Source organism: Stomoxys calcitrans, chromosome 4 (assembly GCF_963082655.1).
Source record: "Stomoxys calcitrans chromosome 4, idStoCalc2.1, whole genome shotgun sequence".
Classification (NCBI taxonomy): Eukaryota; Metazoa; Arthropoda; class Insecta; order Diptera; family Muscidae; genus Stomoxys; species Stomoxys calcitrans.
Genome location: NC_081555.1, coordinates 17,711,107 through 17,728,906, shown reverse-complemented (window position 1 = coordinate 17,728,906; position 17,800 = coordinate 17,711,107). Strand labels below are relative to the sequence as shown.

Genomic DNA, 17,800 nt, shown 5'->3' with positions numbered 1-17,800 from the left:
AAAAAAAAAAATGTATGTCGGCTGTTCACTTGGCTTAACCTTATTCAGTGAATCCTGCTCACAACCTATATTTGAACAAATAATTGCCAATTTTCTGAACTATTTTCGCGTTCGAAAACTAGTGCAATATGAAGGCAAGATTTTGTTGTGGTAAATTTATCACAACTATTCCGAAAGCAGAACAGGGGGAATCCGACTTTACCCGTATTTGGTCGCAAGAGAGTGATGCCATTCCTGGGGCCCGCACTCAGAAACTGCACAAGACGGGCTTTAAAGTGTTTTCGGTCAAGTAGTTTGACATGTTTGAATCTCTGCCTTCGCAAGCCATGCATAAAAAATCCATAAAGATTTTGCAAAACGGTGCTCGAAAACAAATCCACACATTACTGATTGGGGGCCCATTTACTTTTTCTCAGCGTAAGGCTATCTTTTCGTTGAATAAATAACTTATCTTAAATACCAAAAACCGGTATCAAATACCAACAACCAACAAAAATATTTTAAATTGGTATTTTAGAAAAAAATATAATTCAGGCCAAGAATTTCCCTATTTGAGTCGAACGATTTTAAACAACCTTTTTCTTCAAACATTTTGCTTAACTTGTCAAAATAAATGGTTTGAGGTTTGTGTGGAAAACGAATATACCTATGTATCTACCTAACAAAGGCGGATTTAAAAAGGTGGTCTCAAGCAAACAGCTGTTAACAGCCGGTCAGGTTTGAAGGTATTAAGATGTCAGATTTTTGTTTGCATTCTCTTTTTTTTTGTCATCTTCTTTCTCTCTGCCCATGTACGCACACATATACACCCACGCACGCAAATTTCTTTGCGTGTATTGGCAAACGTGGATCAGCTTGATGGCAAGATGGCGGGTGGTTTGTGGTTGTTGTACAAATGAGACCATCTTTAATTGTTTTGCCATGCTACCTAACAACCGAAAAAAAAAATCAAAAACATATAAAATGTCGATTTTTAAAAATAACTTACAAATCATTTGATTTGTATGGTCTTTCTAGGTTTAATTTAGTCTCAGTGTACGCTAGTTAAAAGTATGTGGGAACCTAGTTTTATCAAGTGCTTATCCCTCTGGAGTGAATAAATCAACATTTTTTTGTTTATCGGTCAAATTCTAAAATAAACAATGTTTGAAATGTTGAAAATTGATAAGAGCATTCTTAGAATTATTTGCTGTCGTTCGTTTCAGTCAGGAATAGAATTGTTGTTGTCAACAAGTAAAAATAAATAAACTAATTGTATTAAAAAACCTGAGTAGTACCTGACGTAGAGGCTGACGTGTGTACACTAGGGTATGTCAATCACATTTGTAGGCTAGGAAACATTTTAAGAAGCTTTGCCCAAGAAACAGATTTCTGATTTTAAACCAGTGGTGGGCACACTAACACATGCACACACAATGTCCAAGGCCTATGTTATTGTCCTCGTACACAATAATGTGATACAAAGTCTTGGACAAAACTTGTTATTTTTCGTAGATAACGATTTTTAAGTATTTTTTGCCCCCACTAATTAACCCACCCCAGTGTACACACTCCCCTATACATATATGCATGCATGTATGTGAAACGATATGAGAATTCAATTGAATAAACGGAAATGCATATTCTCTCGCCCACCAACTACATAGAACATTCTCCTTTGGTAGACACAGGCGGGCAAAGAGCACCACAAACATAGGCCTTTCTCACTCAAGCTGTGACAAACAAAAAGCGCGAAGCATCCATCATTATTACGTATTTATTTAATTAAAGCAAGTTGCTGAGCAGCAGCAACAACACTAACAACAAACGTTGTTATTGATAATTTTGCATTGAGCTTGATTCAACGACGACCGCCTTTGAAGAGACTAAACAGCAAACGATTCTTCAATGATTCACTTCGTTTCATTTAAACATAAACAATCGGTCTGTGCTGACACAACGCTAACAGGAAAAAAGCAGTTTTGAACATTAGTGTGCATTCATTCAGTGGCTAGCCATTGTAAAATACGGTTGGAGAAAATATTTTCAAGAAGAAAAAAAAACATCAGCATTAAAAAAATGAAACAATTTGTGATTTTGTCTATTGTGGCTGTATTTTTCCTTTATTCTGTGGATGCTTTACAATTCACAGATTGTGGTAAATATAAAAATTAATAATAACAATAATAATCATTTAGAACATTTCCCTGAACTCATTAATAAATTGTGGGATTGACTTAATTGAACGAATTTATATCACTTAAATTTAATTAAAAGTGTCACTGATGTACGTGTTGTCCGGTGTATGCTGTATTAAATGGTCACAGGCATTGTTGTTTATGCCCACCGCCATGTGTAATTATTGTTGACTATCGCTGTAATTCTTGTATTGGTCGCTGGGGAAAAATTTCATCTCTTAAGCCCCTAGAAGCCTCAGATGCCTACCGTCTAGAAAATTAGTTTACTCTGGCATTTAATATAGATCGTTGTGTGTATAGAGATGCCACATCTATAAAATTTTTACTGCACTGCACTGTATAGAACCAAAAAAACAGAGCTATCATTTGCATTTTTTGTTTAAGTCCTATAACAGATTTGTGTTTAAGATTTTTTTCTGTGTAGCCTCATCCCATAGTGATTTGAAAGAGAAATATTTAAGGCAAACAAAATATTTACAAAATTATTTGTAGTCAATAGCATACTACAGAATAGCTGACACGAAGAGTTACCTATTCAAGGTTAACTTAGGTTAGTTTTAAGTGGCAGTCTGCAATCAGACTCACCTAGACGTTTTCGTCCATTGTGATACCACAGGAACAGAAGAAGAAGGAAGATGTCTTCTAGTTCCATCCAGATCGCTTAAAAAAGCAACAACTTGCGAACGTTCACATCCGCTAAAACCGACAGGTTCTCAAAGAAATGTTGTAGCAGTTTGTTGTCTTCCATCTTTTTCTGCTTGACTCTGTTGAGTGTCAAGACCCAGGAACTCTGCGACTAAGACGGGAGCGTCCACAGGGATCTGGGTTTGAAACGAGTGGGTCTGGCTGGATAGTTAAACAGGTGACGTTTATCGTGCGGTCCCTGGTTACAATCGTGACATACATTTTGCACGTCGGCATCAATCATTGCTCTGTAGGAGTTGAGCCGGCTGCATCTGTTGGAACCTAATTGAGCCAGAACTACTTTGTGTTGCCAATTAAAGGCGAGATTACACGGCATGTAAATATCCTATGACATGTCACTTTTTGTTTTCACATGCAATTGAAAATGTTTGTCAAAATTATCAATTAACATACGATTCATCATTTTTGCTATCACACCTGTATGCTATTTTCATATGACATAACCTAAAAATGTGAGAAAAACTTGATTTTTTATGCGTAATAATTCTTAAAGTTGTGAGAAAACTGGTTAAATCACTTGATGGCAAGATGGCGGATTGCACCATATGATTTGTCGAAAAAAATTACATGTTCTGTTTTGAAAAGTGATTTTCATATGTTAGTTTCATTTGTGTCACACGACATGTACAACTCTAAAATTTGACATGTCATAAGACATCTACATGCCGTGTAATAGAGCCTTAATCAAAATCATAAAATTTATGGACTCTCTCACTCTCTCAATTTTGGGATAATTTTTCAATTTTCTCTTGGTTTACAGGTCTTGTTTGGTCTTATTATGGCTTATCAGTGTAGCTTATCGAGAATAGCTAATGATTTCCATGCCAATTAATACCAATACCTATTAATCAAAAAATGGCATTCGTTTTCAATTACAAAGTCATTTATCGGATGTTGTGTTTCATGGACTCTCTATTTTAGATTATATTTCAATTTTCTCTTTGTTTGCGAGAAAAGAACAATGGAAGTGTTTTTACCAGCATTTAACAAACTTTTCTACAGACTGTAAAACGCTTAAATGCGATACAGCTGACATGCAAATTTAATACTACACCGAATGCAGTTGAGGTCATATAACGAGTATTTATAAGCTCTTTTGGGTTATCATAGAAAATTGATCGGTACATATGTATATACATTCGTACATCTGTATCTGTAATACCTATTGTTCACATGAAATATTTACATGCTTAAATGATTGCATTTACTAGAACAAAGAATGCCAGTCATTGCAATTGTAGCTGATATCATATCAAATAATTTTTTTTTAAATATGCACCAAAAGAAAAAATGGTTTGTTTACAGCATATACTGGGCAAGATTGTTCCTCTTCGTTTAATATAATCTTGTTGTTTTTTTTGTTTAATTTTTGCAAGCTTTTGTCAGGATTCACTAATAGACGGTTAGGTCATTTGCGAAAACATAAAGTGAATAGGTCCCATGAACATCATTAAGGATGTCAAATCTGCCGATTGAAAGTGTCTTCAAATAGGAGAAAACGTAAACACAGAATGTATGTAAAAAGAAAACAAGTTGACATCATCCATGCCATGGACTGCCAAAAATAAAAAAAATTTATGTAGGCTGATCTCTTGGCTTAACATTATTCAGTGAATCCTGGGTTTTTGTCAAGTCAGAAAACGATAAAGTTTTCTTTTGTAGCACCTAGACTAGCTGGTTTTGACATTTCAAGACGGTCCAAAATCTTCCTATGTCCATTAGTATATGTATATAGTTCCCATGCTAACCGATTTCACATTTTGACTTCTTAAGCCTTCAAACCCTAAATTTTTGCCCGATTTGTTTGAAATCCGGTCCAGTGCATAAATAGGCAATGCCCCTATAAGAGGTATTTCAATAATTTAACATTTTGAGCCTTTGAAATCCTCATTTATTCCCTGATAATAAGTTAAAATGTATACATTTTTAGCAGCATCCATAGTGGCGGGTGCTTAAATCCGCCCAAAATTTGTATACAACAAAGCAAAAAAATATTTAACTGCTAAATTGTTAATTATAGCATGATATCATGCTACCGCCTATGAGTAATTTTACAACGTCACTTGCTGTCATTTTTATTTTCTCTAAACCGTTTTATTGCTGCATTTAATTAATTCTTAATTTATTTCTCTTTATTATAGGTTCCAAAATTGGCAAATTTACAAAAGTACTTGTATCTGACTGTGACACAACCAAAAATGAGTGTATATTGAAAAGAAATTCTACAGTATCCATTACCATTGATTTCTCCTTGGGTAAGAAATACATACATATATACGTAAATAGAAATATTTATGCCCATATTCACAAAACTTAGTGTAGCGTTAAAAAAAGTTAATTTGACAGATTTCTTTATAGAACCGTCAAATAAACTTACCATAAAGCTGCATTAAGCCCAAGATATATTAATTTACAGGTAGTGACAGTTGCCCAACAACAAAATATTGAGTGCAATATCTGTCAAAATCGGTAATTAGTGCAACTCTGATTTTGAGTATGTTACTATTACGCGCCGTTTTTCGTTGTTTGTGTCAGTTATGGGTCTACTATAATACACACACACAACCAAAACTCGTTGACAGATAGTGCACTTCGCGAGAAAAAATTGTACTCAGCTATTTACGGTACACTACCTGGTAATTATGTCATGATTAAACCCCATTTACACTGCTCATTAAATCCGGATTTAAGGCTCTCGTCAGCTGATTTTACAAAGAGAAAGAGATGACCGAGCCCTTTATATATGGATTTAAAGAGCAGTGTAAACGGGGTTTTAAGTTTTATTAATGTCGGTGCTAAAGTGCTATCTTGTTTTAATTCGCTTGGGTGTTTTCATTTTCAGCTGAAGATGTCACCTCAATAAAGACTGTGGTCCATGGCAAAGTGATGGGTGTTGAGATGCCTTTCCATTTGCAGAATCCAGATGCGTGTGTTGACAGTGGTTTAAAATGTCCCTTGGAAAAGGGGGAAACATATGAATACCTGGCCAGCTTACCTGTTCTAAAAGCTTATCCCAAAGTCAATGTTATGGTCAAATGGGAATTACAAGATCAATCCGGTGAAGACATTGTCTGCGTAGAAATTCCAGCCAAAATTCAATAGATTCATGACAATTAAAAAAAAAACTGCAAATTTTTAGAACTTCAAATAAATAATTTAAGTTTTGTAATATGATAAAATTAGGTGGTTTGAGTTTAAAGTAAAGCCAAAGAGATAAATAATTCAAAAGATCGAAATAAAAAGGACATAGAAATAAAACCGGAATGCATCAGATGGTTTGTATAATAGGGCTTGAAGAATTTCCATCCGGAAGTGTTTTTTGTTGTCGCAATAGTCAAATTTTTTTAATTCTCGTCTCTCCTATGTTGTTGTTTTTTTTAGCAGTGTGTTGTACACTGAGGCGGCAGCCCTTAACAATGACGGATCTCAACGGGTCAATCCGGTACGTACAACCGGCTGCCATGGGGTTGCTCATTTCTCCCATACAATCAAAGAGCATAGGAATAACAGAAGAATTTAATTTCTCTCAAAATGTGACAGCAAATGTCAAGCTTGATGTCGTTTATTATTTTATTTTTCTCCAAAGCAAGCAGCTCTTCCGAAAAAATAAAAAATCTAAAAACAATTAATCGTAAAATTTACAATATTGTATCTATTATTTTTACAAATTGCTAAACTCAATAGATAAACTCCTATTTAAAATATAATTTTGATCTTAGCATGGAACCATATGCATTCTTTGTGCATTCTATTAAAATACCTTGTATTTTATTTGTGCATTGCCTATTTTCATATGGCAATGCTGTCAACAAATAGCATAACGGAAAACAAATAAATTGACAGACAATAACTACTTAGGCATCAAATTAGAGTTATTCGCGAATTCGCATGTGGTTGTTTTGATCATTCGATCATTCAATGGTGTTGTTGTAAATATAGAAATCATAGCGCGCTAAACATTAAAGTTTATGTTTATTGTTTGTTAGTTTGTTATTAAATTCAAGTGACTATAAGTGTTAAATAAAAATTTGGGGTAAATGAAACTCATATATGTACAAAAAAACCTAACGATATGGAGCAATAATTCTCCTCCACACTCCATTCCAAATAGTTGAATTTTATATTTGGGCTATTGAGCAAGATAAATTATAGATACAAGCAGATGGCACACAGGACATGGTAGGGCTAAAGGGCTTTCTAGGCTCTCTTCACTGCAGTGGGGTTTACATCGCCTGGTCGATCTTGGATCACTCGCGTCCAAGAAATGCTATCCCACCGAAAATCTACGCCTACAACAGACTATGTGAGAGCGAAGAGAAATCAGAGAATATTATGTTAGGTTGTGTTTGTAGCCATATGCTTGCGGGGGTAGCGATTTTTGGCAAGCGTTCCGGTGCATAGTCCGATCGTTGCTTGAACCTTATGTAGGTTAAGGTTACGTTGTGGTGGCAGTCTGACAATTTTAGCAGCGGTGGGCAAATACACATACATTTTTTGTGAACGTGCAGAAGCACATGGCGTTGGGAATTGTGTGCCCACCACTGATTGAAAGACAATTTGGTCCATTGTGATACCACAGCAACAAGATGGTATTCCATGATCTATAGTTTTCTCTTTTTCGATGTGCTCTGCAGAAATTGCTATAGTATTAGCACGTTTTCCAACTGCATAACGACTTGTCATGACGTATGCGATGAGATTGCTCAGAGAGAGGTTGTTGAAGTAGCAGTGTGTTGTGTTCTATCTTCTATCTTTCGTCTGTTTGGTTCTGTTTAACAGCACGATACAGGAAATCCGATCTCTCGATTTAAGGTTTTGGGCCCATAAAAGTCGCATTTATTGTCCGATGTCGCCGAAATTTGAGACAGTGAGTTGTGTTAGGCCTCTCTCGACATCTTTCTGCAATATTGCGCAGATCGGTCCAGATTTGGATATAGCTGCCATATAGACCGATCTCCCGATTTAAGGTCTTGGCCCAATAAAAAGTACATTTATTGCTGAAATTTGAAACAGTCTTCTTCAAATTGGCTCAGATCGGTCCAGATTTGGATATAGCTGCCATATAGATCGATCTCTCGATAAAGGGTTTTGGGCCCATAAAGGCTCATTTATTGTCCGATTTCGCCAACATTTGGGACAGTGAGTTGCGTTAGCCCCTTCGTCAGCCCACTTCAATTTGAACCAGATCGGTACAGATTTGAACATAGCTGCCATATCGACCGATCTCTCGATTTAGGGTTTTGAACACATAAAAGGCACAATTATTGTCCAATTTCGCCGAAATTAGGGACAGTGAGTTGCGTTAGCCCCTTCGTCAGCCCACTTCAATTTAACCCAGATCGGTTCAGATTTGAACATAGATGCCATATAGATCGATCTCTCGATTTAAGGTTTTGAGCACAAAAAAGGCACAATTATTGTCCGATTTCGCCGAAATTTGGGACAATGCGTTATGTGAGCTCCTTCGTCCGCCCTCTTCAATTTGGCCCATATCGGTTCAGATTTGGATATAGCTGTCATATAAACCGATCTCTCGATTTAAAGTCTTGGTCCCATTAGAGGCGAATTTATAATTCGATTTCGCTTACATTTGACAAAGTGACTTTTGTTAGGCTTTTCGACATCCGTGTCGTATATGGTTCAGATCGGTTTATATTTGGATATGGTTACCAAAAAGACCAATATTTTGTTCTTGATTGAACATGACTTGTACCTAATAGACCACTCAATATCCGTGTCGAATTTGGTCCAAATCGGACCATATTTAGATAAAGCTGCTTTGGGGGCATAAATTATGCATTTTTCACCGGATTATAACGAAAGGTGATTTACATATAAACCCGAGGTGGTGGGCATTCAAAGTTCGGCCCGCCCGTACTAAACTCCTTTTTACATGTTTCAGATGGTTTCGCCAGGATTCAAACCCAGGCGTTCAGTGCCATAGGCGGACATGCTAACCCCTGCGCTACAGCGGCCTCCCTCTTACAAGGTGTATTTTAGGCAAGTGTTGCCATTTGGGCAAAAGTTGCCATTTGGGCAAAAGTTGCCATTTGGGCAAAAGTTGCCATTTGGGCAAAAGTTGCCATTTGGGCAAAAGTTGCCATTTGGGTAAGAGTTGCCATTTCGTCGTAATCTTTCAATTGATTTCCATTGTTTTCCATAAACCTATACCCAAAAAAAAAAATGCAATTTTACATATAGAAAATTCGTTTATTTATTGTACACATACATTTCGTATTTTTCGTACAGAAATTATATTCGATTTATGTGTTTTTTTCTTTCATTTCAAGATTCAGTTTAGAATAAAAATTACATTTGAAGTTACAATAAAAAAATCTATTGTAAGAGATGATCTAAAAAAACATAAATAATTTTGTAATAATGTTTAATGTGAATGAACCAATGTAATATGAAATGGGTGCTTAGAGATGGGCACACTGATTTTAAATAAATATGTCTCCATATGGGGGTCAGTTGATTAAAAAAAAAATCATAAAAAATTTTAATGTAAAATGATGCTCTAAGGAATTATTCAGTTTCCTTTCTCAATGAATCCTATTTTGTAAGTTTCTTCAATATGTTGTGCATATTTAATTGGTTTTATTTTTGTGTCTTAAAAGTGTGAGCTAAAAATCGTCAAAATTATTACAACTAAACAAACACTTATAACAAGTCCTACAGCTACGATAAAATTAAGAGAAAAAATCAAGAAAATTAAAAGTAACTGAAACTAATTTCTGTTATAGTTTATACTTCAAGGTTACATTGAACAATTAATAAGCATGTCTTTATAAATACAAAATCAATTGAAATTCAAATATTTTCCAATTTTGCTGACAATTGAAAAATCAAACTAAGTAGAACTTTCATTACAAACTATAATTTTACAATAAACATCCAACTGCTTCATGGTCAAAGACTTTAAAAAGTAAGTTTGAGTAAGCATGAGATATTTGCAACTGCTTCTCATTCAAAGATTCAAACATTGAATCTTTATATTCACTCCATGGCATAATCCTCCCAATTGTACCAGCCCCCAGTTCTTGCACCACTCATAAAATGTGTAAAAGTTAGACCCGATGAGGCAGCACTATTACAATTGGCCATTACAGCATTGGCATTGCAATCGTTGTTGGGTATTTTGAAACCCATTTGTGTTGTATCAAATTGATTTAGAGGATTACAATTGTCAAATAATGTACTGGCATTGGGGTATGCTGATAAGTAGTTAGCAGAGGGATTGTTGTTGTCCAATGTGTCTTCCTCCTCGTGTGTTTTTTTACGTTTCAAAATGGCAGCATGCAATTCTCTGGAACAACTATGGCCCCGAGATTGTGCACGTTGTACTTGTAGTATGGGCTCATACTCATAGAGTTGACTTATGTAAAAACGATCCAGATCGGCTTTTTTGTAAAATTCTTTAAGGCGGGCAAAGGCATTGCTGTAAAAAAAAACATTATAAAGTATAAAAGAAGAATGGGATTAATAATTTAAATTCTCTAGAAGGTACGCAGCCCTAAAAATGGTTGTTTTTAGCTTATCAATGCTAAAAAAAAAAGCTGTTAGCTCTATATTCTGGCTACAGTAAACTGACTGTCTGAATGATGTAGATGGCTATGCCAGTTCTGTTGGCCCCCATGTGTGGCCACCCAGCATGCCAGAAATTCAGCATTACTCCTACTTTCATAAGAAGGTCGGATGGGGTTGTAAATAGGCCAAATCAGTACAAGTTTAGATATAGCTGTCACATAATTCTTATCTGATTTCAATTTTTATCTGATTTGACTGAAAATTTGCACGATGACTTTTCCTATGACCTCCAACAGATTTATACTTCTAATATACTTCTCCAGCCTATAGAGAGGGCGCAATTCTTAGCGGATTGGGCTGACATTTTGCACGAAGACTGTAATCGGTTAAAAATCTGATATAGCTCCCACATAAACCGCAACCGAGAGGGGGCAATTCTTACCCAAGCATCCATGGGAGATCAATGAGTTCTGGTTATGACCTCTCATTATCCTTTTTTAATTTCTGCCGATAAAGAGAAACGCTCCAAAGAACTTGACAAATGCGACCCATGGTAGTTGTTGTTGCTGTAACCCCATTTTCATGTGGAGGTGGCGATCGTCGCCAAGCTCCTGTAGGTGAGCAAGCTCGTTCCGGTCCAAAGGACTGATCGCTGCGGGAACAGTGTGTGTTATTTAAAGGCGCCAATAACCTGCCTTTTCGTATTGTGCACCACCTCCACATGAATATGTGGCTACAACAACAACAACAACAACATGACCCCTGTTATGGTCCACCACACCAATATCTCCTTCTTCCTCCTACGGTCCTAGCGGTTCAACATTCATCCCGTGGGTCTCAACTCGAAATCGACTCCACACTGGTCATTACCTCTACTATGCAAGACCGGCGCAGACAAATTTCTCCTAGGGTACTCGCCCGCCCCCTCCTTTTCTGAAATGCCATCATGTCCGTGAACCAAAGTCAGCGCCACGTCATGAACTTGAGAGTATATGCAGGGACTCCAAACAATGCGCCTCGCATTGCGACCTCAACAGAGGTCACCGTGGCGCAGAAGTTACCTTACTCAACTATGACGCCGAACGCCTGGGTTCAAATGCGAAAAAAATTTCATCGGTGGTTGTCCCCTTACTAATGCTGGCCTGTTTTGTTTAAAATTCTCTACGAAGTGGTATCGCAATGCGGCGTGTCGTTTGGACTCGTCATAAAAAAAAAGAGATCCCTTGTTGTTGTAGCAGTGTGTTATACACTGAGGCGGCAGCACTTGCCCATGAAGGACTTCATCGGGTCAATCCGGTACGTACAACCGGCTGCCATGGGATTGAGAGACCCCTTTGTCATTGAGGACTGCAGTCAATGACATAAGAGAATTATCTCCTCTGTTCATACATGGAATTTCTCTTGCGACTACCGGCATTTCTCTTGCGGCTAACGTAATGGCACAAACCTCTGCCTAAAAGGCAGTACACCTGTCCGTCAGTCTCAATGGCATACTGATATTGAGTGCGTCGAAGTAGAAACCTTATCCTGTCCCTGACTCCCTGGCCGAGTTTCCATTGTCCTCAAACCTAGAATTCGCCCTCACTTCTCTCCTCGGGAAAGCGAATTTTGAATGTACTATTTTTAATCGGTTTCGATGCCAGAGAGTCTGAGACCCCCCTCAATCTATCCTCCGCATCCTATCTATCCACTTCAGCATACCGAGCTCCCTCAGCCTGAGCGCAAACATTGCAGCGCCCTTCCAAATATAGACTTCAATGTGATCCACCATCGTCTCCAGTCCTACCTGCGGTGTGGATCACAACGTTCTTGTGACTTCAACACCGGAACTTCTTCAACTCTCTCGTACGAAACCTCCTATTCAGGGAATTTATTGAGCACCATAATCAATTTGACAAAAAGTGTTGCTGATTATGCATGGCGTATCAGAAATCGCGACCCAGGATGCCAATCAAAGTGTTGTGGCAACAGATCACACTTGCCTAACTTTAACAAGTTCTTTGCTATGCCATTCTTCGAATAGAAAGCATTGAATTTCAATGATAACGAGTTGAAATATGTTCGAAAAATCACTAAAGCATTTTCAAGATCACAATAAAAGATTGCAAATAGACAATCAGTGTGGCCTAAGCACAAAAAACACTTGCAGTGAAATTTGATGAATTTTTAAGTGCACAACAGAAAGAGTATGACAATGTTGATGTGTTTTTCTTAGATAGTGGGGGTAAGTCGTCTTTCTTCTCTCTTACTGCGCTTGGAAGAGGCAGGGACTTGTTGAGCCCTATTTCAATACAAAAGCGTGCTCTATTCGTATTCAATAGTCGTTGGGTATGTAGAGCACTTTAATTAATTTGACAAAGGTTTTCTCAAAATTCTATTACTGTAGACATAATGAGACCAAATTCTCCTAAAATGCATGGACTAATCTGCATGTAAAAACTTCTACCCAAAGAGGTATCCCACCCACTGCAGCACGCCGTTCGGACTCGGCTATAAAAATGAAGCCCCTTATCATTGACCTTAAACTTGAATCGGACAGCACTCATTGAAGATGTTGTTCATGATGTTCGTGGGCAAACTTTCAAAACACAAGCTGTATGAGCTTTACCCCGACATTGGCATAGATAGACATCTCGATCCACCAGATATGCCATCATATTGGGTTGCCCAAAAAGTAATTGCGGATTTTTCATATAGTCGGCGTTGACAAATTTTTCACAGCTTGTGACTCTGTAATTGCATTCTTTCTTCTGTCAGTTATCAGCTGTTACTTTTAGCTTGCTTTAGAAAAAAAGTGTAAAAAAAGTATATTTTATTAAAGTTCATTCTAAGTTTAATTAAAAATGCATTTACTTTCTTTTAAAAAATCCGCAATTACTTTTTGGGCAACCCAATAGTCTTTGGTCAACTAATAAGATAATAGCTGGACCAACCTTTAATTGCCTTATAAAGGACAGTAATTGTTGGTACTTACCTAAAACTAATATTATCCTTATACATTAAATATGCAACAATGATGGTCAAACACTTTTGTTCACCACCATTACAGTCAATCACCAATATAGTGCCACCGCTTTGCAGTGCCTTTTTGATGAATTTCACTGCTCTGTAACAATTCGGCAGAACTGTAGTCAGATAGGATTTTTCGCCAAAGTTCAAATCGATCACCTCGAATTCCTTATCAAAATTTAAGGCAGCTCCCGGCATTGTACTATTCTGGTAGTCAATAAATTCATTGATTGAGGAACTGTCATCGTGTATGCCATCATTAGCAATTGAATTCCTTTTTGTAGCAGCAGCAGCAGCATACTTGGTTGAGGGGCAGAGTTTAAATATATCTGGTTGTTGATTTGGATAGTACAATTCCTGTATATGTTTATCGATTATAATGACATGTGTAAAGCCATGGGTTCTCAGCTGCTCTCGTTTCCATGATATGAAATTCTTTGTCAAATATATGCCGGGCATAACATTTTCGACCATCATCAAATCCAAATGGGAATTTTCAGTAATCGTAGGTGTTGCTACAGCTGCAGACAACTGTTGGTGTGTATTGCTAGTGAACACCAAGTTGTGGTTTAAGTTAACCATAGCTTCCTCTTGTCGCACCAAAGGCAATGCCGGTGATGCAGACATCAGGGAAGATTGTTGTTGAGTGTTGGCCACTTGTGCAAGTTCCTGTTGCTGGGCTTGATGACGGCCTGCTGCCTGTTGCATTTGTAGCTGTGGTGATTGTGCATTTCTAGTAGATGAATTCTGTCGGCTGTTTACTTCAAAGGACATTGTGTCAAAATTATTAAATTCTTTAGAAGTTAGGGTAAAACTTTTTGGCAGTGTCTGTAAGATAAGAATAAGAATCGTAATAAGTAAATGATAAAATTGGTTCCAACAACTATTTAAGCAAATAATGTTTTAAACTAAAGGCATTGCTTAACTGAACATAGAGTCAGACAGACCGACATGCTATATTTTAAAGAATAGACAAACATACTTCAACAGACAGCCGGAGCAGAGACTACGAATATGACATGTGATAAAGGCTTAGGTGTCCGCAACCGTTGGTCAACGTTCTTATCTTGCACAAACTCCTTGAAGACCACAAGTTTGGAGAGAAAAAAATTTGCAAATTTTGCCCATGAACATTCCACTGGAAAAGGGGCAAACTTCTCACATATCAATGAGTGCAGTCCGATTCAAGTTTAAACTCAATGATAAGAGGCCTCCTTTTTATAACCGAGTCCGAATGGCGTAAAGCTGTGCGACACCTCTTCGGAGAAAAGTTTTACATGGCATAGTACCTCACAAATGTTGCCAGCATTAGGAGGGGAATGCTGAAAAATTTTTCTGATGGTCTCGCCAGGATTTGAACCCAAGCGTTCAGCGTCATAGGCGGACATGCTAAGCTGTGCGCTGCGATGGCCTCCTTGTAGAGCACGCACTTAGAAATATGGCGAAAAGGAGTGCCTGAAGACGGCAAGAAAACTCTTAGACGATGTCAAACTATTGGGTTGTCCAAAAAGTAATTGCGGATTTTTTAAAAGAAAGTAAATGCATTTTTAATAAAACTTAGAATGAACTTTAATCAAATATACTTTTTTTACACATTTTTTCTAAAGCAAGCCAAAAGTAACAGCTGATAACTGACAGAAGAAAGAATGCAATTACAGAGTCACAAGCTGTGAAAAAATTAGTCAACGCCGACTATATGAAAAATCCGCAATTACTTTTAAGGCAACCCAATGCAATAATTCATAAGGAAAGCCGTATCATTAAAAGCTATTGGTTGATGTTGTTGTGCACTTAGGCGACTGCAATTGTCGATGAAGGACTTCATCGGGTTAATCCGGTACATACAACTGGATGCCATGGGATTGAAAGCTACTGATCCTGAGGGAATTTGGATGTTTATGCTCAAACATGTAGTTCGCGTTGGAGCAAAGTACCTTGCGAAAATTCTCAATCTATCCGAGATTGCAAAACATGGTTAGATGGTCGGTGTTCTCAAGCTAATGCAGACCCATGAGATCCTTATAGGCCGATCTCTCCTCTATCAGTGGTCGCAAAGGTACTTGAGACACCACTTTTACACAGCTTGAATTCTTTCTTATTTCCTGCATATCATTTACGAGGATTTTGTAAAAACCGTAGAACAACAACAACAACAACTCACCGCCCTAGCCACAAAATTAGACCCTGTGTGTAGTCTTGAACCCTTTGAATAATCTTTGATACAGTAGTTCCTTCTACCCTATCGAGTCTGATCTCTCGAAGTCGACCAAGAGGTGAATTGTTAACTTCCCTGTGAACGAACTGTTCTCGTAAACTTAACCAATCACTTTGAGCTGCAAACTTATCGACCAAACTCTGCTCTTATCAGAACCCCTCTTTTCAACTTAACCTATCGACCAAACTAATCACTTCTTAAATAAGAGAAAGCTTCATGGAGCTAATGGAGTCGATAGACAAAAAATTCTAACTATAAATCATCGAACGACCTTAGGGGTGAACTTCGACAGTCTTTTTCTCTTTGCCTGCGCATGCAACTGAAAATTGGCATAAAGCATGAACCAGAAATAAGGTCCTCAAGTAACTAGCAGCTGGCGGCACTTGGGGTAGGGACAAAGAAATCTTTTTAGCCAACTCTATAAAGTGATAGGTGGACCAGCCAGGCCAGGACATCGAACGCCTAGACTAAAGTTCTTAAGGTTAAGGATCATTGTGAGCTTGTCTCTCAACAATTCTTCTGGGATGCCCTTGTAGGGATCACCCGTATTGCTCCGATACATGTCATGAAATATATCTGGACGTTCACAGATAAAATCAAACAACGCTTCACTGATTTGCTCGCAATGTCCTCATACAGAACTGGCCATCATAATATTCACTAGCACCACATGGTCCACGTCGGTCCTCCACACAGAGAAAAGAGGGCAAAAAAATTTTAAATAAAAAATTTAATTGAAATTAAAATCGTTTCGAATTAAATCATTAATAGATACAATCATTTTTTAATTGAGTTTGAGTTGAGTTTTTTTTTTCAGTTACAGTCTTGATTAAAATTTTTGACATTTTCAATTAAAAAATTAATTGATTGAATTAATGTTTTAATTGAGTCTGATATGTTTTCAGTCACAATCGTCATTGAAAATTTTATAATTTTCAATTAAAAAATCAATCGTTATCACGTTTTTACTTTTCAATAATTTTTTTAATCGAATCCTAAAAAATTTTCAAGTATAGTGCTTAAGCAAATTCAATTAAATGCTATTTTGTCCCTTACAATATAAAGGAAAGGAGATTTCAAACGTTTCATACTTCCTACAGTTCGTCAAATCCATTGCAATACCATGGCAGCCGGTTCTATTTGGCGGATTAGCCCGATGAAATCATTCGTCGGCCAAAGTTTGCCTCCTGAGTGCACAACACACTGCTACATGATACCCAAAATTTTTTGGAGAACATCCGCGGAAAGTTTTTTTCATAAGTGTGGCCATGGACCTTTGCCCAAATAATGCACCTCTGGTTTATCTTCCAGAAATTAATTGGAATTTTCAAAAAATTTCCACCATTTTTCATTTATTTGGATCAATTGAAGTATTTAATGAAAATTCCCGACATATGCAGGCCCCTCAACTTCTACGGGGCAAGAATTGGTGCCGACATGCAACGAATTACCAATACTGGCAATCCCATGGCAACCGGTTGTACGTACCAGATTGACTCGTTGGAGTTCTTCATCGACAAGGGCTGCCGCCACAGCATAAAGCACACTGCTACAACAACAACAACCAATACGGGTGTCGAGGGTTGGATTCTCCCTAGAGATTTTGGTCTGTGGTAAGCTTATGGTTTGCCATTTGCAGTTTTATTTACTGATACCTATAACCAATGCAGTAGAACCACAGTGTAGTTCTGTTCGCTGTAGTTGTGAAGCCAAACATTTTGTTGAACTGCTTTAAGTTAATCAGTTAAAATTTTCTTTGAATGCAATATTCCCTCTACTCCGCATACTACCACCACTCTAAAACTCTTTTTTTTTTTTTAATTGTAGAGCCACCATAAAGTTCAATAATGCTCTTTTTTTTTGTATTTGAGCATATTGTTTTGCTTGGCTGCGCAAATTTCATAAATAAAACAAACAAATCGGAATTTTTGTGAAAAAGAAAGCTCGCATAAAAACAAAACGGCGTGTTTTCGTAATCGGCAACAGATACAGAGGCAAAACAAAAGAGAAAAAACAAATCAAATTGTGGATGGAGGAGGGCATTAAAATGAAAAATATACATAGATGCACTATATGTACTATATGGGAATGTATGTGTACACATTGACTAGACCAGACAGACGGTAGTAGTTACATAGAGCCCAACATTGACCTCGTTACAAAG

General features: G+C 37.3%; 2 protein-coding genes across 2 annotated transcripts; one reads left to right on the top strand and one right to left on the bottom strand.

Moving 5' to 3' along the window:
- The first annotated feature begins 1,837 nt into the window (after positions 1-1,837).
- On the top strand, positions 1,838-6,061 carry LOC106084152 (NPC intracellular cholesterol transporter 2 homolog a). Its single transcript, XM_013247656.2, has 3 exons — positions 1,838-2,137; positions 5,024-5,137; positions 5,725-6,061. Exons 1-3 carry the CDS (start codon positions 2,059-2,061, stop codon positions 5,982-5,984), a joined length of 453 nt encoding a protein of 150 aa, XP_013103110.2. The 5' UTR covers positions 1,838-2,058; the 3' UTR covers positions 5,985-6,061.
- A 3,064-nt stretch (positions 6,062-9,125) lies between these two features.
- LOC106084127 (uncharacterized) lies at positions 9,126-17,276 on the bottom strand. Its single transcript, XM_059367907.1, has 3 exons — positions 17,125-17,276; positions 13,387-14,249; positions 9,126-10,323 (listed from the first exon to the last, which is right to left on the bottom strand). Exons 2-3 carry the CDS (start codon positions 14,193-14,195, stop codon positions 9,882-9,884), a joined length of 1,251 nt encoding a protein of 416 aa, XP_059223890.1. The 5' UTR covers positions 14,196-14,249; positions 17,125-17,276; the 3' UTR covers positions 9,126-9,881.
- Positions 17,277-17,800: the final 524 nt, after the last annotated feature.

Coding starts and splice junctions, on each gene's coding strand:
- LOC106084152 (XM_013247656.2), top strand. CDS start 2,059: ATGAAACAATTTGTGATTTTGTCTATTGTGGCTGTATTTTTCCTTTAT. Junction 2,138..5,023: donor TTTACAATTCACAGATTGTG/GTAAATATAAAA, acceptor TCTTTATTATAG/GTTCCAAAATTGGCAAATTT. Junction 5,138..5,724: donor TACCATTGATTTCTCCTTGG/GTAAGAAATACA, acceptor TTTCATTTTCAG/CTGAAGATGTCACCTCAATA.
- LOC106084127 (XM_059367907.1), bottom strand. CDS start 14,195: ATGTCCTTTGAAGTAAACAGCCGACAGAATTCATCTACTAGAAATGCA. Junction 10,324..13,386: donor AAGGATAATATTAGTTTTAG/GTAAGTACCAAC, acceptor TTTTTTTTACAG/CAATGCCTTTGCCCGCCTTA.